General features: G+C 43.7%; 1 protein-coding gene and 2 non-coding genes across 4 annotated transcripts; 1 reads left to right on the forward strand and 2 right to left on the reverse strand.

The window, feature by feature from the left end:
- Positions 1–277: 277 nt before the first annotated feature.
- Positions 278–26,152, reverse strand: PAQR4 (progestin and adipoQ receptor family member 4). Of its 2 annotated transcripts, none has more exons than XM_020810616.3 (3): positions 25,848–26,152; positions 7,035–7,253; positions 278–2,720 (listed from the first exon to the last, which is right to left on the reverse strand). In XM_020810616.3, the coding sequence occupies exons 1-3, from the start codon at positions 26,011–26,013 to the stop codon at positions 2,296–2,298; spliced, it is 810 nt and encodes a 269-aa protein (XP_020666275.1). In that variant the 5' UTR covers positions 26,014–26,152; the 3' UTR covers positions 278–2,295. The 2 variants fall into 2 exon arrangements, with proteins under 2 accessions (XP_020666275.1, XP_078234288.1); XM_078378162.1 differs by lacking the exon at positions 25,848–26,152 and adding an exon at positions 10,045–10,882.
- On the reverse strand, positions 5,293–5,455 carry LOC140701526 (U1 spliceosomal RNA). Its single transcript, XR_012080433.2, has one exon. It is a non-coding gene; the product is annotated as a U1 spliceosomal RNA (small nuclear RNA).
- On the forward strand, positions 5,947–6,112 carry LOC140701501 (U1 spliceosomal RNA). Its single transcript, XR_012080424.2, has one exon. It is a non-coding gene; the product is annotated as a U1 spliceosomal RNA (small nuclear RNA).

Below are 26,152 nucleotides of genomic sequence, written 5' to 3' on the forward strand. Positions count from 1 at the left end.
CCAACCAATCCCAAGTGCTGTGGCCAATAGTCAAGAGTGGTAATGCAACAGGTCACCTACTCCTGCAAAAAATAACTGGCCCAAGTGTAGACCCATGGCCAAAGTTTTTAGCTCCAGACATGTGGAAGGTGCTGGACTGATGTTAAAGACAACTCCTTCAATGTGCCATGAAGAAACAGCTGTGTAGAAGAGAGTGTAACCATCATTTCGGGAGCCTTCTGAAGAATACAGGGGGGGAAACCAAATACCACTTATGAAAAGCCAGGAAAAAGATTAGTTTTGCTTAGACATTTCTTTATTAGAAGCCCAGACCTACTATTTGTACAACAGAAGGTTCTGGACCATAAGCACCTACAGTTCCCTTCTTTCTCTTTCCTGCATGAAGTGCATTTTTAAAAGTTGGGTGCCTTGCTGTTTTATTTGAAAGAGATATGTAGCTTCAGCCCAAAGAAGCTGCGAACATTAACCATGTCCGTCTACCCTGAGATAACAAGACTGGGCTGGGAGCAGGGGAATGCCCAGACCAAAATAGCAGCACAGAAAAGATGCTTCACATCCCAAAACTGGAGGCTTAACTCAGTCCTTTACTCCTCATAATGCACACCTGCACAGTCATTAAAATGCATCCATCTTCTGCATTGGCAGAATGCAATCATTGGTGAACAAAGAAGGCCTAAATTTGGTATTTTCCCCTACTGAAGCTGAAACATAATAACTGCCTCAATGCAATGTGCCTCACGCTTCCATTTCAGCTGCTGTGTTGTACTTGGTCACTCAAACTTTTTATCTGACAGTCAAATCACTGTTCTCAGCATGACTGAGATACGGATGAACATAACATGCACTTGCAGGAAACTTTTAATAAAAAGCCAAAACCTAGACTCCACTCTGTCAAAGAACAGATATCTTACTATGAGGTGTGTTTTGTTTTGTTTAGATACCTTTCTCATTTGCACTGAGTGAGCACCTAAATTATGGGTCAGCAGGTAAGGGTCCTGGGCCAAATTCAGGTACCTGAAGAAAATGCCCAGCCTCCCAGTTCCTAGCCTGGGGGCAAGAAAGGAAAAGGGGAAGAAGGTACTAGCAGTGCATGTGCGTGTTCATGATAACTGCAATTACAGCAGCAACAGCCACTAAGAGATGAGAAAGGGGGGAAGCTCTTCCAAAGTAACACTAAAGTATGAAAAGCACCTGCTCTGGTGGAAGTCTAGTTGGGGAAACATTAGTAGGAGGACAAAATCTAACCCAAGGATGGACATTCTGAACTGAATTCCAACTATCTTCATCAGGAACTGAAGCATGCTGCAAGGGAGCCCTAGTCCCAAATTTGATACAAATAATGAGAAATAGAAACCTGGACTTATGAATTTCCACTCCAATCCAGTTTCAAGGCCCCTAATGGCCCCCTTTGGAATAGGGGGAGATGCTGGTTCAAGTGCTTCAAGTCAGAGCAAATTAACGTACAAGAGAGCATCCCTCCCTCAATGAACTGGTTAGTTATATGCCACCTATTTCTTTCCTCAAGGTCTTTAACATTGTTCAGTGCAGCTGACCTTGATATCCAGGTGTCTAACCAGCCCTTATTTAAAAAAAAATAAGAAAATATTGCATGATGTCTGAAAGATTCCCAGATAAAAAGTCTATTTAAATATCTTGTTTCTATGAAGCACAGAAGCTGTACTCAAAACAAGCATCTCCTACTAAATCACTCTTACCAGTGCATATTTCACCATAAAAATAGGTGAAAATAATGTCCATGTAATGGTATTCTCTCTTAATCACCACCACATCAGCAAAAAGTCTAGCTCTGCTAGCAAGACCTACAAGTGACACGAACGACTTATATTAATGCAAAACCATCATTAGTAGAGTCAGTGACTCCTGACAAGTTATGAGGCTGTAGGGCAACAAGCCAAGCCATTCCTTAATCATTTTTACCCACCCCCATGGTGGTAATTTGGAAGAACAGGGAACACCACTAGCTGACCTAAAAACACCTCAATCAATGGGAAACCATTGCTATTCACCCAGAAGTATCCAAATTCTCTAAATGTTGACCCCATGAGTACTCAACCAGTGGGAAACCATGATCCCAGGAGGAAGAAATAATCCTAAACCCTGTTCTAAGTAGATGGTTTCCAGGATGTACGCATGAACTTCTTTGTTCAATTCAGCCCTTGTAGAAGACTTTGAACAACGATACGTAACAGCCCACACCTCAGAAGTCTCCCACATCTCAATCTGTGGGGTTCTCCTGTAGAAAAGGCTGGTCTAGACATGATGTTGTCATTCCATTCAGCAGATATTGTTGGCAATCCACTGTAGATCAGCCACTACCCCCCAGTGTAAATACAGGATGCTGACTACCACTAGGACATGCATAATCTGATGGCTATTGAACCAGTAGTCAAAATGGCCCGGCTTCCAGCGCTCGGGCACCCGCGAGATGTTGATGACTCCCCCAAGGAAGGCCAGACCATCCATTATGAGGTATGAGCGCAACGATGAAGGGTGTCCAGTGCCTAGTCCCACCCAGCGCAGATAGAAGAAGAAGAAGCGGAACAGGGCCTGCCAGGCAAAAGACCGCAGGCGCCGGACACTAGAGCGGGCAGTCACTGCACAAAAGATGCCGTAGCTTGATAAACCAGTGTAGGCAAAAAGGGAAATAGTGCGGAGAATTGGGGAGCAAGCCAGCGTGCAGTAGATGATTGGAAGAGCACCTGCAGGAAACAAGAGAGACAATCAGTCAGTCTACTGAAACACTGAAAGGACAAAACAACTGGTCATCAGAGCCTGCATGTACAGTTTCCAGCACCCCTTCATACCTTCTTGGAACAGACCTACTTCATCTAGAGCTGGGAAAAGTTACTTCTCTGAATGGTAGCATCCAGTATCTTCCTCTAGTTAATGGTTCTAGGAGTTGCAGCCCCAAAAGGTAACTTTTTTCAATCTCCAATTTGATCTCTAAGCCTCTGAAGAACCATTCAATTTTACATTTGCCCCAATTGTACCTATCCTCCCTCCTTTCCCCAGATTTTCTACCACCATCAAATCAAATGAGAAGAGGTTCACAGCAAAACACATTTATATGTATGTTATGTCCCAGTTAAATCCCTGGTGTCTCCAAACGATTTGGAGGCAAGCCATGGGAAAGGGAGCACGGTATTGGAGAGCTACTGCCGGTAAGAACATACAGTCATGGCCAAAAATATTGTCACCCTTGCAATTCTGTCAGAAAATGCAACCCTTCTCTCATAAAATTGTTGCAGTTGCAAATGTTCTGGTACTCATATGTTCATTTCTTTGGTTTGCATTGGAGCAACACACAAACAAAAAAACAGAAAGTCAAATCTGATACAATCCCACGCAGAAAACCCAAAAATGCGCTGGCCAACCTTATTGACACCCTGTCTAAATTGTAAGAAATAACTGCTTTTCAAGCATGTAATGCTCCTTTAATTTGTATTTAGACACACCTGTCTCAAGTAAAATGTGTGCGCAATATAATAATCTCACTTGCAACCAGTTAAGATGGAGAAAAGATGACTCAACCTTTGTGTTGTGTGTGATACTGAGCATGGAGAAAATAATGAAATGTAAAGAGTTGTCTGTGGATTTGAGAGAGAAAAATTGTGGAAAAACATCGACAATCTCAAGGCTACAAGTCCATCTCCAGAGATCTTAATGTTCCTGTGCCCACTGTGTGCAATATCATCAAGAGGTTTACAGCCCATGATACTGTAGCTAACCTCCCTGGACATGGATGGAAGACCAAAATTACTGAAAAATTACAATGAAGGGTCATTCCCATGGTGGATAAAGAACCCAGATTAATTTCCAAACAAATTCAAGCCGATCTGCAGACACAGAGTACAACAGTGTCAGCTCGCACTCTCCGTCACCATCTGAATGAAAAGGGATGCCATGGAAGGAGACCCAGGAGGACACCACTGCTGACACAAAGGCATAAAAAGCAAGACTGGAGTATGCCAAAATTTATGGGACAAAACCACAGTCCTTCTGGAAGAATGTACTGTGGACAGATGAGACAAAAGTAGAGCTTTTTGGTAAAGGACATTATGGCACTGTTTACAGAAAAAGAAATGAGGCATTCAAAGAAAAGAACACAGTCCCTACAGTCAAACATGGTGGAGGTTCAAAGATGTTTTGGGATTGCTTTGCTGCTTCTGGCACTGCATGCCTTGACTGTGTGAGCGCTATCATGAAATCTGATGATTACCAAAGAATTTTGGGACGCAACGTAGTGGCCAGTGTCAGAAAGCTGTGTCTCCACCAGAGGTCATGTGTCCTCCAGCAGGACAAGGACCAGAAACACACTTCGAAAAGCACTAAGAAATGGTTACAAACAAAGCACTGGTGAGTTCTGAAATGGCCAGCAGTGAGTCCATATCCGAATCCCATAGAACACCTGTGGAGAGATCTCAAAACAGCAGTTGGGAGAAGGCATCTTTCAAATCTGAAGGCCCTGGAGGAGTTTGCAAAAGAAGAGTGGTCCAAAATTCCAGTAGAGAGGTGTAAGAAACTCATTCATGGTTACAGGAAACGACTGATTTCAGTTATTTTTTTCCAAAGGGGGTGCTACCAAATATTAAGTTAAGGATGCCAATAATTTTGGCCAGTGCGTTTTTAGGTTTCTGTGTGGGATTGTATCAGATTTGACTTTTCTTCTCTGTTTTTTTGTATTGTTCCAATGCAAACCAAAGAAATGAACATGTGAGTACCAGAACATTTGCAACTGCAACAATTTTATGAGAGAAGTGTTGCATTTTCTGTCAGAATTGCAAGGGTGACAATATTTTTCGCCATGACTGTATGTACATAAAGCAACCTCTTATCTGGAATTCAGTATTCACCAGCATATTGCCTCTGGAAGTACTGTAATACACAGTGGTGCCTCGCTAGAAAAAACAAGGAATTGCAAAATGATTGTTCCTATGGGCAATTTGGGGGAGGTTGACTCTGTTTCACAAGATGGTTCCCCCCCTTGAAACACATTAATTACATAAGACCTACTTTTTTATCCCACAAAAGTGGGGGAGAAAGTATATGCTGCTGGCTTTCCAGGGTCTGCCTCCTAGAAAAACAGCAGCATACACTTTCTCCCCCACTTTTTTGGGGTAAAAAAAGTACATTTTATATAATTAATGTGTCTCAATAAACGGGAAAAACCATCTTGCAAAGCATCACCAATGGGGCTATGGCTGCAAGTTTAAATGATAGAGGATGGTGAAAACAGCCAAGAACCGAAGAGTAAAGAGATTGCAAAAAATCAGAGAAATTACAAATGTAATCTCCCATTAACACAAATCATGCAGTTGAGTTCCCCACATCTGGGAAAATCACAGGAATCAACAGCACACCCAAAGTGCAATGGATGAGCCTCCCCTGGGAAAACCACTTTTATGACATGGTATTTCCCCCGCAAAGTATGAGTTGGAATGGCCCTTGCACCTCATACCCCCTTCTGTCCCCTGACCCCCCAAAGTCATGGTAACCCCGTGGCTGCACCTCCCACTCAATACAGGGTTGCACAGCCCCAGTCCTGCCAGAGGCTAAGAGAGCTCCTCAATGTTTTGGGGTGCCCTGCGGGACCCCCATCAGGGGCTAAGTGTTCCTCCCACAATCCTCTAGTGCATAGGTATTAGCATATGGCAATACCTTATACTAATTGTGGGAGGAACACCTAGCTAGGTGTTCCATATGCTAATACCTTATGCTAATACCTGTGCACTAGAGGATTGTGGGAGGAACACCTAGCCCCTGATGGGGGTCCCGCAGCACACTCCAAAACACTGAGGAGCTCTCTTGGCCTCTGGCAGGACTGGGGCTGTGCAACCCTGTATTGAGTGGGAGGTGCAGCCGGGAGTCACCATGCCTTGGGGGGTCAGGGGGCAGAAAGGGGTATGAGGTGCAAGGGCCATTCCAACTCATATCTTGCAGGGAAAATACCATGTCATAAAAGTGGCTTTCCCAGGGGGAGGTTTATCCATTGCACTTCAGGTATTCTGCTGATCCCTGTGATTTCCCCAAATATGGAAAACTCAACTGCATAATTTATGTTAATGAGAGACTGTACTTGTGATTTCCTTGGTTTTTCTAGATTCTTTTCCATCTCTCTCCTCATCAGGCCTTATTGCAAAGTTAGCATGTCCTGGTGATGTCTAATACTGCATTTTTTTCATTTTTCTCCCCTATGGTAAAGGATGAGGGGAAAAGGAGTCACCATTATCAAGAAGCAGGGGGCTGCTTTGACTCCTTTCATCCTCTTTATTGTTAGAGAAAGAGGGGGAAGGCCAGCTGAGACCAATTGAGTTTCCAAAGGCAGTGCAGGTGATTGTTTTTTCCCAATATGGTATAGGGAACTGTGTTTTACAAGATGATGTCTTCTATGGACAAATTTTGCAAGATAGTTATTTTTTCTGCAATTGGAACACATTAAATAGATTTCAATGCATTCTAATTGGGAACTGGGTTTCACAAGACAGTCCATGGAACAAATTAAAAAATTAAAATAATCTTGCGAGGCACCACTGTATGGGCATCCTGACCAGTAGCTATTGATTGCCTTATCCTCCATGAACATGTCTAGCCTGCTTTTAAAGCAATCCAGGTTGGTGGCTATCACTATACCCTGTGGCAGTGGGTTCCACAGTGTGAAGAAGTGCTTCATTTTACAGGTCCCAAATCTCTTCCACAGTTGTTAACTGAATGCCTCCGGATCTAATATTAATTATGCCCACTTTCTCCATACCATGCACAATTTCCCACACTTAGCCCTACTTCTTTGATGACTTGGAGGAAAAAAAGCTTACCAATGCCACACATTGCAACTACGCTACACCCAGACCAGTGGAATGTGTGCTTCATTCCATTCATCATTCTTCTCCCTTTTTCTGCTCTGCAATATCCACATCAGGAACAGTCATCTATGCTCCCACTTTTTTCAGTAGCTAATGCCATCGACTTAACCTCTCTTCTCTGCTATGCCAATCCATGTGCCGCTTTAAACTCACCCAGGGTGTTGATCATGCATACCCCACACATATCAAGGGTAAGCAGGGTATGATAGATAGCAGGGCCTCCCTCATGGTTCATAAAGAGGTGGTAGAGCACGCTTCCCAGTTGTGGACAGACACAAGCGAAGTAGTGCACTATACCCAGCCACGATTCTGAGATGTGGGTCCATGGAATGGTCAACGGCAACACAAAGAGACATCCCAGCAGAGGTATACCTGGGGGAAGGGGAAAAAGTGGCATAAAGGAAAAAATAGAGCTTCCCTGCCATTCTGTCTCTAAACAAGGACAGTACAGTGGTGCCTCGCTTTACGATTGCCCCGCATTACGACAAATCCACTTTACGACAATCTTCTTGCGATCGCAATTGCCATCGCAAAACAATGATCTAAATGGGGGAATTTTGCTTTGCAATGATCGGTTCCCTGCTTTGGGAACTGATTATTCGCAAATCGATGTTTTTCTAACAGCTCATCGGCGGTTTCAAAATGGCCATTGGGTAATTAAAATGGCTCCCTGCTGTATAGGGACGGATTCCTCACTACATAGGCAGCGAAAATGGCCGCCGTATGGAGGATCTTCGCTGGATGGTGAGTTTTTACCCCATTGAAACGCATTGAACGAGTTTCAATGCGTTTCAATGGGGTTTTTTATTTCGCTTTACGATGTTTTCGCTTAACGGTGATTTTCCTGGAACGGATTATCATCGTTAAGCAAGGCACCACTGTACTGGAAACTTGTCTTTTGCCTTGCAGTCTTGCTCAGTTCTTGTTGCACTACACAACAGCCTAAGAGTTATGGCACACCATTTTTTAAAACTTGGGGGTGGGGGTGGAAGGGAGCTGGCATCCAATTTCTCTTATTCTTGCCACATATAATCATTGCCTAGGTCCACCAACAAAGCTGTGTTCCCACAAGCCATAAAACAGAGTTGGAAGAAAATTCATTCAAATAAGTGTATCAGAATACACACCTAAAGCATTATGGGTTAGGGGGTGACCTGCCATTCAGACACGCTATGGAGCAGTTTACTCAGTCTTCTCGTGCTGGCCCATAGTGATGACCTTTTGACAAGACCCTCTGAGCAATTTGTGCCAGTGATCTGTCAGACCCAGAAGCCAGAACATTGGTGGGGGAAAAAGTCAAGTCGCAACCCTTTCACAGTCCCTACAAAACTGCACTGGAGGAAGCTGGCAGTTCAGAAGACAGCAGGAAAGTTTCAGGAAGGCCACTTTTCCCTCCACTTAAATCCAGCCACCCTCGCAACAGCCCCTTTCAATTTCTCCCTTTCGCTCTTATTCTCCCCTTTCTCAATCTCCATCTCTCCCAGAGGCTGCAGCTTTACATAAACATGGTAGGTCTCCCTGAGCCCAATTACTAGGCTAATTGAGGCTGCCTGAAGCCAGATCTCAATTAGGAATGGGATAAACACCCTCCTTGAAGTTCATTAAGAAGACAGAAATCCTCCTTCAGAGACATGCAAAGAGAAACAAAAGAGAAGCTATGGGAGACTGAGTCAGCAACTCAACCTCCTGAGGGTCGTCAGCTAAGTCCACAACTGCTGCTACCACCCAGAAGGGTTGTCAACATTTTCTTTTCAAAGGACTCCTGTGTCTTTAACTGCTAATGTTGAACAGCTGCATGGAAAACAAACTTAGTTGAAGAAGTACTTTGCCCACTGAATCAGTACATTTCTTTTGCCAATAATAAAAAGCCAAGTTTCTTTCACATTCTGCCTGACACATTGTAAAAGCACAGGATTTCAATCAAGCTAGAAGGGGGGGGGGAGAGGAACTGAGTTTTCAAAAATTACTTTTGGGGATTACAACCCATACACCGAGCACTGGGGAATTCAGTTGTCGAATGTAATTTTTCCAAATCATAGAAAAGGAAAAAGCCACCCTTTCTGCTTTTCAGTTGCTATTTTTTTCCTTCTTGACATATTATTCCCACTGACAGAGACAAATAGCTGAGTAATCCAGTATATGCTGCGTTGCTCATTTGCTGCCATCCCATTTCAAAGGGACAGAAATGACCACACACTCTATTAAATTCAATTTTGCTCAATTGGCAAAAATGCAACACATGGGTTGCAAAGAAAAGGCAGACCTTGAGTCCACAGCCCACATGGATTTGGACAGAGAAATGGAGAAAATGTGGATGTTTCAGTCCGCAGCTTCTATCTGCCTTACTCAACATGGCTGCTAGTAAGGGACTGTAGGAGTTGTTTTCCGAAAACAGCCAAAGGGTATAAAGTTTGCCACCTCCTCCTATAAAGCATAAGCTGAGGGCAGTTGCCTGAAAAAAAAACAGTATACTGAATCAGACTATTAATCCAGGTAGCCCAGTATGGTCAATAGAGATAAGCCCTTTAAAAAAAAAATCCACACCCCCGGAATTCTCCAAGATTTCCCCAGGAAGAATTCTGGAAATTCCAGCCCATGGATCCACATCTGCAGACACCTACATTTTGCTCACTTGGACCAAGCCCCAGTTCTCCAAGGCTGTCTCATGCCTTGCTTCCTGTTAATGTACAAAAAAGGAAGACACCATGGCGCTTACTGAGAGTTCTAGTCTTGCTGCCCTTTAGGCTCTCCAGGTGTGGATTTGTGGACTTGAACTCCCAGAATTCTCCTGCGGAATTCTTGGAGGATTCTGGGAGCTGATGTCCATTAAAGAAAGAACTTCCTCAATGATAAACTCTGACAGCAACTCTGCAAGGTTTCAGTAAGGATTTCTTCCTAGCCCTACTAGATCTCTGGTACAGCAGTCTCCCATCCAAGCACTAACCAGCCCTTATCCTGCTGAGCGAGTAAAATCAGACAAGCCTGCTACTTTCAGGGTAACACACAGGGCTCATATCCCATCATATCCAGAAGCTGGTGTTTGGACGAATATTTTTTGTGACTTTTTCCCCCCACTCCCGCCACTGCTGGCTCTCTGCAACTCCACCTGATGGGATGATGACGACAATCCCAAGGACAACAAACAAACCATGTCAGCACATACCTTGCAACTCTGGTGTTCTGCTGACAGCAGGGATTGTGGGACCCAAGCGCCAGCTGTACTCCAGCAAATGTCTCCACAATGCAGTGAAGCCTTTGTAAACAAGCCACACAGCAGCAACTCGGTAATGACACGGTTTGTAACTGTGCAGGTGACAGACAATGCTGCAAGATGCCTCCATTAAACCTCTGCTTCTGAACAGATTCTGGGCCAAAACATGACTCAGGAGAAAAGGAAGAAAGACAACAGGCACACTAAAATATATAACCCTGGGCCATCCCTCTGAACTCTCCCAATGAAGTTACAAGAGCTAGGCAAACTTTGCCTGCAGTCCCTCAGGATGTTTTTGTGTCTGAAAACAGATGCTTAAATTGCTTTCCTAACACACACTCACAACACTTTTCAGAAGGAGAGGACAGCAGGGATTCCTTCCCTTCAGGAAGGTACAGATTCAGTGAGAGATAGAGGGCAGAAAGGCATTTGCAAAGCATTCTTCAGATCTCCAAGCCTAGGGAAACAGCTGATCAGAGATGGTTCAGATCATACTCTCCTTTCTGTTATGCAAAAAAGCAAAACGCACAACGACCACAACTTTCCTCTCCCGCCCCCCCCCCCCCAGTTTTCTGCAGTTACTGCTTGCAGTCGAGTCACAGGAGCACAATCCCTGCCGTGGGCTCTCCTCCCGAAAGAAGTGTCTCGCATATCAGATATCTAACCTGGAAGCGGCAGGATGGTGTAACATTAAACGGTCTTGATTTCGTGATGTGAGCCAGGAAATCTCAGACAGAGAAAATATCCGGTGTGGCACTGGCATATCAAAACCCCAGGCTGTCAGTTTTTCTCCCATAGATCCAATAGGGACTACTCTATAGAGCAAGAATCCGGCCCCACCTCTACAAGCACATGCATTTTTTGCTTTAAAACTGCAGCTCCTTAAATTTCAACCCAAGCAACCTTGGTTTCCTGAGAATTAAGTCAATCCTCTCTTCTGTGGTTATCATTTAAATCTAGCCCACTCAATGGATGCAATATTGTTCCAGTGTCCTGGAGACACAGGTCACTGCCCCAAATGAATTACACATCAGCTGAAACCTAGATCACAGAAAGCCGAAGGAGCACAAGAACACTAACAGCAAAGATAAAACAATTGGAACTTAGGAAATTTCCCCCTAGAATTCCCTATGTACGATAGACAGCACAGCCATGAGAGTACCAAACATGCTGGGCTGGGGGATTCTGGGAGTTGTAGTTAGTCCAAAAAGGAAGACTTTTCTAACCTCACATGTTCAAAGGCAAAGTCATGTTCTTGCCTTCAAACATCCACCCACTGCAAAAGTTCAGACCCGGTTCTTTTTATCACCTCCCAGGTCAGCTGTTAAAGTGCTAAGCCACTTAGACCAGGAGCTGCTATTTCAGCATATCTGGGACAGGAACTGCCCTCCTTTCTTAGACCTGGGGAGGAGAACCTGACAGACCCCATTAGTAGGGGAAATTGGGGAAGGAGAGAGAAAAGAGCTGAGTCTGTAATAGGATTGTCATTAGTGATCTGGAAGAAGCTAAATATTCTTGGAGAATGAATTGGAAGGATGGTACACTCCTTGATGGAGACTGGGAGAGTGGTGAAGCTGAAGAGGAAGCCTCACAATAAGAAATCAAGGCAGAAAATGCTGCTCTCTTCATTCCAGAAAGGATTTTTCAACATGGCTATAAAGTGCTAAACTGAGAGTATTTGGCCAGTTTCTTGGCCAGAAGTTACAAGAAGCATTTCTTCGTGGGCAATTGCCACAATTACTGTTTTTAGCTTTAAATATCGTCTTTTAATGATGTAAGCCACCTAGGGTCCTTCTTAAAGAGGAAGGTGAGGTAAAAAAATATTTTAAATAAATAACAGTGGTGCAATAAAAAGCTGGATTCATTTTCTTAAAGAAAAGAAAAACAGACTGGATTCTTTTAATTTTAAAGGTGGGTCAGTCTTATCTAAAGTATTTAGATCAGGTATTCATTATTTATTTATATGTATTATAATTTTATACCACACCATCTAATGTTGCCATTACTCTGGGTGATTTCTAGCAATAAAATAAAGAAAATATCCAAAACCCACCTAATCCCAAAAATATAAATAAAGAAATATAGTATAAAAGAACAACGGAGGGAGTAGAAAAACACTCTATATTCAGCAGATGTCTATCAATGACTGTGAGATAGTGGAGTCAACTCGGTTTGTTGTTGTTGTTGTTGTTGTTGTTGTTGTTCAGTTTCTTAGGGCCATCTATCTGTCTCCTGTCAGAGATATAGCACTGGATTTACCTACCTTTGGCTTTACCCAAGCAAAGCAGTTATGAACTTCAAAACAGGAGGAGGTGGCTTCAGTTCTGAAGTGACTGAGAGGCCTTATTCCTGATGGAATCCCCTTTCCTAAGAACATTTACCGGCCATTTCCATCTTTCTAACACCATGCTAAGTCTGTCCCGTTCTTTTAAGCCTTGAGCAGCAAATTAATATTGATCTTCTCTTAGCTACTGTTGACCTATTTCTGGTTTGGGATTTTGTTTTTTGTTTTAAAAAAGCTGTAATTATTTAATTTTGTCAAGCAGGCTTCTTGTTTCATTTGACTGATTTTTTTAAAAAAAATCTTATACCATTTCAAAAATTATATTTGTAAGCTATGTACAAAAATGAGTCAAAATACAAGAATAATTTTTTATAGAAATAAATTTCTGTGGATGCCGCCCTGTGTAGCTGTGCCTAAATCAGCCTCTCTCCCTCAGTTTCCTCACAAATCACAGCTCATCTTGTAAAATCAGACTTTCGAAAGCTACTTTTAAAATGTAGTTGATTCCTGTTATCTGCTGTAGTGTTTGAAAAGTAGCTCAAGATTACTCATCACAATGCTAAAAATAACTTGCTGTGTGGCACCTGGATGAGTCAACAATGATATGTCCCACTGATTCAATAGGTCTACTCAAGTGGGAAAGACCAATTCATTTTAGGTTATTAGTTGTTGCACCAATAAAAGTAACTTGGTCAACGCTGGTTAACAATTACTTTCAAAATGTAACTCTGTTCTGCTCTTGTTACCCACAAAAGCAGTTATTTGTAGATAACTATGTTACTTGTAATTCTTCACTTCCAAACTCAGAACAAAATATGCCAAAACAGAAAACTAGAAACCTTATACAGTATAAAGGATTCAGAGCTGGGTCAGCCTGAGATGAAGGCACTTTTCCCCTCATATTGTTTGAATGGCATCTCTGAGCCAAAAGGCAAGTGGCTGAAGGACTCCAGTCTTACTTTCTGCCACATGTCTGGAGGGGCATTCAGGGTTAGGGGATGAAATTGAGCCCTAACACCCTCCTCCTCCTCCTCCTTTGCCCCACAAGGTCAATGAGGTCAAGAAAATTCACAGCAGAGATCGTGTTCCTCACACAGCTGCTTCCTTTCCAGCCCTGTAAAGAACCCTCTCCTTCCTATTCAGCAATGCAAAATGGCCCAAGCCAATCAGAGCTTCTTGCTTCCTGCAGGATCCACCCTAACAGCCATACTGGCTGGGGAAGATGGAAGTTGTAGGCCAATATACCTGCAAAGCAACAGGTTAGTAAGGCTGTCCAGAACTTAGAAAGGTTGATTTTCGAACCCAGAAACCCAGCAAGCATAGTCAAGTTGTATGTGGATTCTTGGTAGTGTAGTTCAAAAATAACTGTACTAAACTCTAATGGCAGCTTTTCAGTCTAGCATTGACCTTCCACAGGTAGATTATCATCATCATCTTAGAACTGCAGAGCTGGAAGGGATCCAATGGATCACTGGGTCCAGCCCTTGTCAAGGAGGCACAGTGGGGAAGGGAACTCCCAAACTCTGGCTCTGCGGCCGGATGTCTAAACTATTGAGCTATCCAGCAAGAGGCACACGCCCAACATTTGGGAAATGAAGAACCCACTTCCTCTGTTCATAAATCAACCTTATCAACCTCAAATCCTAACCACCCATTGACCAACAGATTCCTTGGTCATCATTTCCAGTATCTTTATTTTCATGGACTGTATCTATATAGAAATCCCCTTCATGGATTGCTGCCCTGTCATGGCGAAGGGGCTTGAGTAACTCAGAGAAGCTGTGGGCTATGCCGTGCAGGGACACCCAAAACAGACAGGTCATAGTGGAGAGTTCTGACTAAATGCAATCCACCTGGAGCAGGAACTGGCAAGCCACTCCAGTATCTTTGCCAAGAAAACCCCATGGACAGAACCAAAAGGCTAAAAGATATGACGCTGGAAGATGGGCTCACGTCGGAAGGCATCCAACATGCTACTGAGGAACAGCAGAGAACAAGTACAAGTAGTTACAGAGCTAATGAAGTGGTTGTGCCAAAGCCAAAAGGACACTCAGCTGTGGATGTGCCTGGAAGTGAAAGGAAAGTCCGATGCTGCAAAGAAAAATACTGCACAGGAAGCAGGAATGTAAGATCTATGAACCTTGGTAAGGTGGATGTGGTCAAACAGGAGATGGCAAAAATAAACATTGACATCCTGGGCGTCAGTGTACTAAAATGGACGAGAATGGGTGAATTCAACTCAGAAGATTATCATATCTACTATTGTGGACAAGAAACCCATAGAAGGAATGGAGTAGCCCTCATAGTCAAGAAAAGAGTGGGAAATGCTGTATTGGGATACAATCTTAAAAATGATAGAATGATTTCAATACGAATTCAAGGGAGACCTTTCAGCTTCACAGTAATCCAGGTTTATGCACCAACCACCAATGCTGAGGAGACTGCTATTGACCAATTCTATGAAGACTTACAACACCTTCTAGAACTGACCCTAAAGAAAGATGTTCTTGACATTATAGGAGACTGGAATGCTAAAGTAGAGAGTCAAGAGATAAAAGGAACAACAGGTAAGTTTGGCCTTGGAGTTCAAAACAAAGCAGGGCAAAGGTTAAGAGAATTTTGTCAAGAGAACAGGCTGGTCATCACAAACACTCTTTTCCAACAACAGAAGAGGCAACTACACATGGACATAACCAGATGGGCAATACCAAAATCAAATTGATTATATTCTCTGCAGCCAAAGATGGAGAAACTCTATACAGTCAGCAAAAACAAGTTCTGGAGCTGATTGTGGCTCTTCTCATCAGCTTCTTATAGCAAAACTCAAGCTTAAACTGAAGAAAGTAGGAAAAACCACTGGGCTAGTCAGGTTTAATCTAAAGTATATCCAAAGTGCTAACTGGAAGGAAAGATCCTGAAGCTGAGGCTCCAATACTTTGGCCATCTCATGAGAAGAGAAGACTCCCTGGAAAAGACCCTGATGTTGGGAAAGTGTGAAGGAAAGAGGAGAAGGGGACGACAGAGGATGAGATGGACAGTGTCATCGAAGCTACCAACATAAATTTGACCCAACCCCAGGAGGCAGAGGAAGACAGGAGGGCCTGGCCTGCTCTGGTCCATGGGGGTCACGAAGAGTCGGACATAATGATCAAACAATAACAAATAAAGAAATAGGCATGGTGTAGAGTTCAGTGTGCTAGACTGAAAAAAGTAATTGATAAGCTCAAACCTCCACTCAGTTAGGAAGCTCACTGTGTGAACATTAGCCAAGTCACCCGTTCACAGCCTAAATCACATCAACATGCTGTTGTGCAAAAAGAAAGTCATTATAAAGAAGTGTCCGTCCGTCCGTCCGCCCATCTATGGGCATATGGCATGAATAATACACTTCTTTATAATGACTTTATGTGTGTGTGTGTGTGTACACACACACACACACACACACACACACACACCATTTTGTTCAGCGTCCCAAATTAAAAGGATTCCAGTCCTTATAGCTGGAGAAGTAAGCCTGAAAGGCAGGTGTGCTGTCTCCAGTGAAGAGGACGACTGTAAGACACTAACTAACACTGTCAGGGGAAATGGCTTAAGCGCTGTTCATAGTTTCCTGTTAGGCACGCACGCGCGAACACACACACACACACACAGACAGCTCTTTCCCAATGCCTAGCAGAAGACACAGAATAACAGAGCAGAACAGAAGTATTTCTTGCATGTACTTTAACAATTCTCTCTGTCTTACCGCTCGATCTTTCTCCCTCCCTCTTTCCCCCTCATACACACAAAAAAAACACCAAAATATAAGCCTAGAAAAATGGATAGAACCAGCAAGCCGGGATGTAAGAGAGCCACATGTGTTGACTTGCTGCCTGAGCAGATGCACAGCTATTCACAGGAGGAGAGGCAGGAAAAGGGGGATTGTGACCCATGAACCTAAGGTAGAATTCTATTTCATTATCACTTGGAAAGTTTTTGATTAATATTTAAAACACAAAGTGTAACTTCCCAGAATGGACTTTGCACCCATTATTTCTGCTGCGGTGTGGACGGCTCATGGTACTGATTGGGGCCTTTCTCCCTCAAAGAACTAACCTGATAGTACCACTGATTGTGTGAAGTAGGACACTCTCTCCATCCTTGGAAGGAAATGGGTGCAGTCGACAGCTAGCCCTGGAAGTCAAAAGCGAGCAACCAACACTTCCTGGTCTCTATTACAGGCAACTCTGCACCGCCAGTGGTGCAGGCAAGTAAGGACTCGCAGGGTGAACACTTTGTGACTTTCTCAATAGCAGTGCTGTGATAACAACTACCTGTCCCTCAAGATTCCCTGTTCCCTGAGCAATCTCATGGTAGTTACAGAAGTAGATTTTCTCAGAAACAGGATATAGTTGCAAGCTAACCCTGCTGTCATGAAAAGTATTTGGCCTTGAATGGCAATGAAGAGCCATTAACTTTGCAAAAGTCCTGCTCCTCATTTGACGATGTGCCCAGGATCTAGCTGCTGCTTTCGGAGAGTTCTGGCTCTGGGGATCATAATTATGAGTTTTTGCACTTCCTGATTTACTGCTACACAACAGATTGCGAGTCATCTGTGGAAGCAGTCCCACCCCCTTCAGAATACTCAGGAGTAGAAGACGTGAAGTTTAAACATGAAGCTGAAAATTCCTGGATAGATGAGAAGGAAACCTTTCTAATCCTTTGAACCTTGTCTCCTCAAGAGCTCCCTTAGAGGGCCAAGAGAACACACAGCAACCCCCTCTTGCTTGGATTAGCCAGGATCAAAAGCGCTTAACCCACAGGGAACTGGAAAGGTAATTGCCAGCATGACTCCTGGGTTCTCTGAGGAGAGGAAAAACTGAGCCAGATTAACGGACAGAAACAGAATCTCATGAACACACAAACCTGCCTTACAACAGAGCCTGACAAAGTTGTTAGGGTGTGTGGTATTTTTGGTATAACAATTGAAACAATTCCCTAATCATCCTGGTCACGAAACATACTGGTGACGGGAGGTGAGGAGAAGGATTCTGAGATTTGCAGTCCACCAAACCTAATCCCCTCCAGAAGATCAACCATATACCAAGCCTGAAGAGAGAATTTTAGTTTCAGAAGGAAACCTGGTGGTCATCAAGTGCAGTGCTGAAAAGCAGCAGTACAATGATATTAGTTTCTTTTGAGCTGTAGTGGCTTTCCACGATATGAGGGACAATCTGTTCAGAGCGCCATTAAAATAAATAAATAAACTGAGATATCAGATGCTGAATTTGGTATATGATGCATGTAAGGAGCAAATGTTTCTGCCTAACACAAGCACCAGCAAGGTCCAGCAATACCCAAAGTAAATAAGTGTCTTGTATCTGACAGCTATGAGCCATAAGAACTACAAACAGAGCCTCCATATGTAGGGGGAGTATAACTTGTGGAGAAACAAATAAAGAAGGACAAAACAAGGAATGGCTGTGTCAGTTTTACAGTCTGCTCATGACTTTCTCATAGGCCTCTGAATTATACAGAACTCTGATTAAGTGCAGCAGTTTTTAGGTTCCTACTTTTCTTCAAAGCTATCCCAAAACCTTGCTTCCATGGAGACCCCGCCTTGGGCACCCACGCTGCCAAACAGATGTTACCTGGCATGTGCTGCTCCCTCAAGAGCCTCACCCTCTTGACACAGTGGAATGAACTCCTGAGAAGTGATTCCCCTGGGAAAACCCGTCTGAGAAAGCACACGTACGCATGCACACCCAAAAAGTTACACAACGCCCTTTTCCCTCTCACTCACATGGCTCAGCAGAACACAGGAATAATTATTTCCCAGCAAATCTCTTCTGTTCCCTAAGCATCCAGAGTTCGAAGAAAAATAAACATTTCCCCAAACTCTGCTCCGTAATCATCTCAGTGCATGCTGTAGTGCAGAGATACTCCTCTAATCCAGAGGTTTTCAAAACTGCACTCACAATCCTCACCTGATTTCCTTGAAGGAAAAGATGGAAAATGACATACAATCACTGACAAACACCCTGAACATCCACACCCACCTGTGACTGGCTGTCTCACTTGAAGGATCCAGTCATGGGAAAGTGCATTGGATACATTCTAGTGCTTGGTTTATGTGGGAGAACCTCCTCTACAGGCAGTCTTTTAAGCCTTAGGTTGACTCAGGAATGTGGTTTTCAATTGACAGATATTTAAATATTTTAAGATTATTTTTACTCATGGTTTTTAATCTCAATACAATCGCATATTGTATACAATCCTATTGTACATAAATTTCATATTGTTTTTAATATTATATTTCTGTAGTATTTAAACCTGTGGTTGCTTTATCGTTTTATCTTTTTGTGATCTGCCTATGGGGAGAAATTTATTTATTTATTTATTTTATTTTATTTTATTTTATTTTATTTATATCCCACCTATCTAGTCAGCTCTGGACCACTCTAGGGGGCTAAAAGTGGCATGTAAATCATATAAATAAATAAAGCACAGCAAAGTATACTGCTTGTATACCACCCAGTAGTACTTAAAACACTCTCTGGGTGGTTTACAATTTAATTATGCAAGCTACACATTGTCCCCCTCCCCAGTGAGCTGGGTACTCAATTTATCGACCTTGGAAAGATGGAAGACTGAGTCAACCTTGAGCCAGCTACCTGCGATTGAAATCAGGTCATGAGCAAAGGTTTTGGCTGCAGGACTGGAGTTTAACCACTGTACCGTGAGGGAGGGAGGGAAATAAACAAACAAACAAACAAACAAATAAATCTTGCTGACTCCCAACATATCCCAGAATCCTTTGCAACACCCAGGGGAGTTCCTCTGCAGATGCACAAGAGTTGCCTTAACCTATTTATGCACCTTCAGTTTACAAATCAGAAGTCCACTGCTTGAATTCCAAATCTTTTTCCTTCTTAGAACTGGGTAAAGAACACTTTTTGAGCCTAGGCTTCTTGCACGAAATGGTTCAAGTAAACCCTAACACCCTTCAGTCATACCATATTGCTTTATCTGAGGTTTGGAAGCATGTAACTATGTTTCATGGATCCCTGGCCAGGTTGCAAGGCCCCTACAACTGTCCTTCAAGACCATGCACAACAATAATTGGCTCATTGTTTTTCCGTTGCTTTTTGCCCTCAATTTGACACTGGCAGACTGAGAACAATTCCCTCCCTCATGACTGATTTTGTTGTTGCCGACCTGTGTACAAGAGCAAAAAAGAAAAGCCCAATATTTGAAAAGAATATTGAAGGAAGAGGGTAAACATGAGCTACAGTTCCACAGGATTTTGTGTGTGTAAGAGCGAGGAATGCAGGATAACAGAATCTAGCTCCCTAAACACCTCAGTTTTCATTATTTAAAAAACAGCAAGTTTCTGTAGACTTATGAAAGCATTCCAGCATGAAATGCATGAAATTTTAAACAGATGCCTGTCCAGACATAACGTAAAGGCAGCTCTTCCAGAGGTTGCATTACAGAGGGAAGGTTTCATGATCCCGCAACACAACCTGTGACACATTATTGGTCCATTACACCATCTACATAGGCATCCCTTAATAGTCCTATCTTGTAAATGGGCTGGGGGGGGGGAAGAAATCCCAAAATCCAAAACAAAACATGAGAGAGGGACTCTCATTTACAGAATCCCCCACACCAGGTACAGAGGCTAAGGGTGACGGGATTTGTAGTCTCTCATCTGCAGAGTTGCGGATTCTGCAATCCTACCCAGAGGAATGGCACTAAGGACAGGAAAAGAGTCTCACTTCAAAACTTTGGAAAGCTGCTGCTTACAGAAGGAGACAATACTGGCTTTACAGTTACCAAAACCAGGTAGTGGTTCTGGATAGATAAATTGATTACAGTACATGTATATATGACTTCACTACTCTGGGTAGTCTTACAACATAGCATAGACACACATACATCCCAAAAACAGTAAATAAAGAAATAAAACCAACAAACCAATACAATACAATACAGACAAATAAAAAAGAAGCTAAAACAAAACTAAGTAATGACAACCAACCTCAATGATAAAGGTGGCACATGAGTCACAGACCAAACTAAGGAGGAGGATATCCTTAAAGGTGTCTTTGAAATGTTTGCTTTTTAAAAAAACTCTGGAGGGAGGAGGCCTACTAGATCTCCAAAGGGAGACCATGCCAAAAGGTCGGGGCCATCACCAAGAAGGCCTGACTCTTAGCTGAGGTCTTCCTCACCTCTTTCGGCATCGCTGCCTGCAACAGCGAGGGCTGCGAGGATCAGGCTGTGACACAGAACGTCTCTGTGAGAGAGACATTCTGACAGGTAACAAGGTCGAAAACCGTTAAGGGCTTTATACATTGAAACTAACACCTTCGGGGTGTATGTGAAGCACCTGGAACAATCAGAATACACACTGAATCCCACTTAAATGGGAATTTTCAACAAAATTAGGCCATGTACAGTATAGCCATCCAGATTTTGTTGGATTGCAACTCCCATTGTTCCACAGCATTGGCTATGCTGTTGGTGGGAGCTGCAGTCAAGCAACATCTGGTGAGGCACAATCAGCCCTACCTTCTCGTCACAGAAGCCAAGAAAACCAGAAGTCGGAAAAAAATTAGTTCTTTAGGTTACAGCTCTTAGAATCTAGCTGGTGGATGTTGGGAGTTGAAGTCCAGAAGGGAAATATCTCCAGCCTCTAAAGTAAATACCCTACTTGGACTGCAGCTCTTAAAGAATCTATTTCAGCAGATCTTGTCACCTAGTGATAGCTTTAAGCTCTCTCCCTGAGAGATGTGTGAGCTCTGGCTGACAGTTAGCTCATCTCTGCCTTTCAGGACAAATAATATCAAGCAACACTCCAAGTTCCTGACCTGAAAGAACAGCGGGTAGGAGCAAAAAAGGGAGTGAACGCTGCCCACGCATGGAAAACCAGTTCATCCATTATCTCCAGCAATCCCACAGAATTCTCTCAGCAAAATCTTCTATTGCTCAACTAGTCTCACTCCCCACTATATTACTACAGCGGACAAGTCCATCTGTGGGTTGCAAAAATATGTTCACTTATTATTTTTCACATGGGATGCTGGGGTGGAGAAACAACACTTAATTTCTTTAAGAGGCAACATTAAAACTGGAGCAGGCTAAGTGCTGCAAGAAAAGCACTCTGCAAATGCTCAAGGACCCAGGGCAGTATTGGATTGCTAGACTGGGATTTCATAAATCCAGATTCAAATCCCCACCAATCCACAGAACCCGAGTGAGTTTCTACCAAACTCTCTTTCCTAGCCTGACTTTCCTCGCAGGACAGAAGAAAGCCATGTACACCACCTTGCTGGATGAAAGGGAGTATTTATCAGTGTAACTGATAATTACATATACTGTACTGTATATGTCTTTCTTTGTTCTTATTTCATATACTTGTATTCCTCCTTTCTTCCTTAAAAGAATGCAAGACAGTGTATACTAGGTTCCCAGACAATCTCTCACTAAGGCACTGACCTTGCCAAAGCCTGCTTAGCTTCAACAAAATGGCCACATTGACTTCCCTCAGACCATACTCTGGGATGTGGCCGCCATTTTATCAACTATTCTGGAGACACGTCTCAGCGTTCAGCTACAGGTTCTGGGACTCTATCAGGCCTGTAGCCTGAAATTTTGTAGTGAAGAGGATTAGGGCTGGTGGATTGTTGGAAAACCACCAGAACATAACCCTCAGATCGGTAAACAGGTCTAAAATGCATTTAACTGTATTACTTATTAATTAGCATCAAGGTAGAATCCTGGCTACATGGCTTTCCTTATGGCTCCCCAAATAAAAGAGCCAAAAACTCCCAGCACTACCACCAAAAATGGGTCTGCAAATGAAAGAAAGAGATTTTTTTTAACAAAAGGTAAGGCTATATATATATATATATAGCTATAGATATAGATCTATGATATTCAGATCTATGATATTCAGGAAAGAGCCTCAGAATGTTCTGGAAGTGGGCCAGTACAAAAGACATGGGCTGTCACTGTAGCCCTTGATTAAACTCTAAAAGAAGTAATCTTTATATTTTGCTACCTCATTCCAAATATAACAGCTAGTGCACTGTAGTAGTGCGGACATGACCTAGGAAGTTCTGGATTCAAGTTCCACCTCAGCCAGGAATACACCTGGCAGGTTTTAAGGCACCTTTATTTGTAATACAGGAGTAACAACAAGCCTGAAATAAAGATTAATGAGTAATGAACATGATATGCTTAAACGCTCAGGGAGTGATATATGCATGCTTATTCATTCTCATTTATTACTCTAAAACAATCAACTGCCAGATGCTCAGCAACTCTCCTTTTTTTATTTCCAGTCCTAGGGATAAAGCAAAAAGAGGAAGGGCAGGAGATCTGTGGGCAGTGATGGCGTCAGGGCAGAAGCCAAGGGCCCAATTAACAGAATGAGTCCCTGTGCCACAGGGCTGTTTCTTCACCCATTTCGAAATAAGTGAAGAAATATAGGGGATATTACCTACCAGAAAGGAAGCCACCCTTAACAGTACAGTATTAAATTCAGACTTAAGTTGCCTAATTGAATCATTAACCATGGTTGTTAAGTTGCATTAACCACATATACCAGCTACTCGTTCCCAAAGTAAGGACATCTCACCAATCTTGTTATCCTGATGGTATTTATCTGTGCACTTAAATCTAAAATCTCCCTCCAAAGAAAAAAAATATTATAATAATAATGGTTCTCCTCACAACAACCCTCTCAGGTCCTTCCATGAGTAAGTAATTAGCCAATGATCATCCAGGGAGATTCAGGGTTCAAATGACAACAAACCTGAGGAGGGAAGAAGGCCAAATTGGTGGACAAAAAAAAGCACCTAATGAGGAAATGAACCTAACCATTATTTATAAAGAGCTGATATGTTTCAAGACAAAGAACCTTTCACTTTGAGCCAAGACTTTTTGAGAAATTTAACAATAATCATGCAGAACTTTCCTACGGCCCAAAACCTCTCAATAAGGATATGTACAAGAGAGAGGGTCCCCCCACGTACACCAAGAAAGGCTGAATTTCAGAAAAGTTTCTGCTTATGCAGGAGTATTTCCACACCAAAATACATCAGCCTTTTAGGAACGACTGCCAGTTTTACTTCATTCAGCACATTTTTTATTTTTCTCTTTCTTAATGAGGATTAGAACCTGCAGGCCTCTCAAGTCCCTGGGCAAGACACTAACTACAGTACTATTCCACAAAGGCTCCCCTTTTATTTCTTTATTTTTTCCTTGGAAAACATCCTGCACCATTCTCAAACTGCCTCACCCTCCAAACACTAACCAAATTCAGATTTCTTTCGGCACACACTTTCAACCTATTCCCCAAGCAGCCAATGTCCCTTCACATAGCTGTTCAGTGGAGGAATGTGCTGGGCCTTTATTTCTGTTCTTCAATTGTTTGAGTCGCTCTAATTTATAAAGCTGTACTAGGCAATAACAAACTACCAGAAGGGAGCAAAAACTTGAATTGCTTCACTTTAGTCCACTCCAATAAAAGGGGGAAGGGGAAGTTAGGATGTCATACAAACATAAAACTCCTAAACCCCCCTCACCCGGGTCAAAGCAGAACTTGCCAGCTTAATTCCTTGCACTTTATTTTAGCACAGTCAGCTGGGCATATGGTCACAAAAACGCAGTGTGCCTTTTGCCAAGACGGGTACTCGAGCATAATGATGAATGAAGGGAAATTCTAAGAAAGAACATCAACAAAACTCTGTTCCCATTCACTTTTCCCCAGGGACTGAAAACCCAGCACAAAAACCAGTGAAAAAGACAAGAATTAGAATCATATGCAATACTTCAGTTCTCTTCGGTTTGTCTGAATTCAGCTTTTGCACCAATAAAATTATGGGTCACTCCAAGGCCAGTGTGATGTAGGGGTTAGAGCATTAGACTGAGCCGTGCAAAATCCAGTCATGACAGAGACATGGGTCAATCTGAGACAAAAATCATAGATGACCTTGGGCCTGTCACACTCCCTAAGTGGGGCCTCCCTCACAAGGTTGTTGTGAAGACAAAGTAGGGAAGAGGAGACCTGCATAAGCTACACTGAGGATATAAAGGTCATCTATACAATATTTAAATAATTATTGGCCTATTTCATCCAACTCTCCAAGGTCTCATGGTCAGTTTTCTTCTTGGCTGTTTAGCTCTCTCTGACTAGAGCCAGGGGTACCCAATACAGTGTAGTAGACAGAGTGACAGACTAGGACACTGAAGACTTGAATTCGAATCCATGCTCAATTACAGAAACTCACAGAGAGGGAGGATGGGTCTGATAAAAAAATTGCTCAAATATCTCACCCATCTTGAAAGCCCTGCTGAGACTGATCTAGGTCAGATATAACTAGACACAGCCAACTACAAACTGGAGCTACCAGTGACCAGATCTGAGGCTTCCAGCAGGCAAGTGTGTGTGCCGGCTCCGAACTTTGGCCTCTTCCTTTCTATAAACTCAGCTGCTCCGCCATAAAATCACACCAAATACAACATGAAGGCTACCATGGAAACCCTTCCTGATCAATGCCAAGAGGAAGCAACGCTCCCCCTGCCCATCCTAGCTTCACAACTTTGCTCCAACTCTCTCCGGATCACCTTGGGCCAGAAAAACAGGCCACTTCTTTGCCTCTTCCGGATGATCCCCCTGACCCCCACCCGTCTGCTGGTAAAGGGCTCTTTCCCCTCAGCAGCAAGCGCCCTGGGAAAGGCGAAAGAACAGGCACTGCAGTTTAAGGCATCCGAGTGAAGAGAGGAAAACGGATAGACGGAGACACGCGGATAAAGACAGGGAAGGGAGACCCAAATCGCTCCCTTCCCCGGCTGTCCCAAGAAAGCTGCCTTGCAATAGAGCTGTGGCACGAATGAGGAGAAGGAGGATGCAAAGAAAGTAAGCGGATCCTTTCACGGGACAGGTGCAGTTAGGTGCCAGATTTTAGGAATCGGGGGGGGGGAGGGGAGGAGAGCTCGGTGTGCCATAGAACTGAAACCCAGACATTTCGCGGATTTGGGAAACAGGACCCTGGGGGTCTTAGAAGTCTTTTGCTGGGGACAGGAATCCAGGCCTGGAAAGGGGGCGAGGCGGGCCACCGGAGCTTTGGAGTCGGTGTAGGGGAAAAATATGATGAACAGACAAGCCGAAATGCGCCAGGACGAGCGAGCAAAAAAGGGTGCAGGATCTCAGGACGAGGGTTTTTTGGGCCGGGGAGAGCCGACTGGCGCCCGCTACACTGCCAGGGGGTCTCCTGGCGGGCTGGACCGTGTGGGCTCGGGGCCGGTGCAATCACGGGGAAGGCCCTGCAGGATAGGAAGCGCTAGGATGGGATGGGGGGGCCACACAGCATGGCATCGCAAGCCCGGCAAGCGTTGGGGAAGGAAAGGGATGAAGGGTGGGATGAGAGAGGGAGAGAGAGAGACCCCGGGTCGAGCGAGGCTGCGGCGAGCGGCTCACCGTGGGTGTAGATGTTGCCCAGTTCGTTGTGCAAGTAGAAGAGGCTGCGGAGGCAGCCGGACCCGGAGCTGATCGGCCGGTAGCCCGTCAGCACGAAGCGGTTGAATTGCAAGTGTGGGGGGGAGCTGGCCCAGTCCAGGAGCCGAGGCCCCCCCAGGAAGGTCATGGCCGGGCTCCCCCCCTGGGGTCAGCTGCTGACCAGGCAACTCTGCATCATCATCATCATCCTCCTTCTCCTTCCTCCTCCGGCTAACTGCCGTTGCTGATGCTGCAGCTAGCAGCTCCCCCTCGGGCTTCCCTCCCTT

This window comes from Pogona vitticeps, chromosome 6, assembly GCF_051106095.1.
Source record: "Pogona vitticeps strain Pit_001003342236 chromosome 6, PviZW2.1, whole genome shotgun sequence".
NCBI classification, from domain to species: domain Eukaryota; kingdom Metazoa; phylum Chordata; class Lepidosauria; order Squamata; family Agamidae; genus Pogona; species Pogona vitticeps.

Coding starts and splice junctions, on each gene's coding strand:
- PAQR4 (XM_078378162.1), bottom strand. CDS start 10,222: ATGGAGGCATCTTGCAGCATTGTCTGTCACCTGCACAGTTACAAACCG. Junction 7,254..10,044: donor CAGAACACCAGAGTTGCAAG/GTATGTGCTGAC, acceptor CCCTTCCCCCAG/GTATACCTCTGCTGGGATGT. Junction 2,721..7,034: donor ATGCATGATCAACACCCTGG/GTGAGTTTAAAG, acceptor TGTTTCCTGCAG/GTGCTCTTCCAATCATCTAC.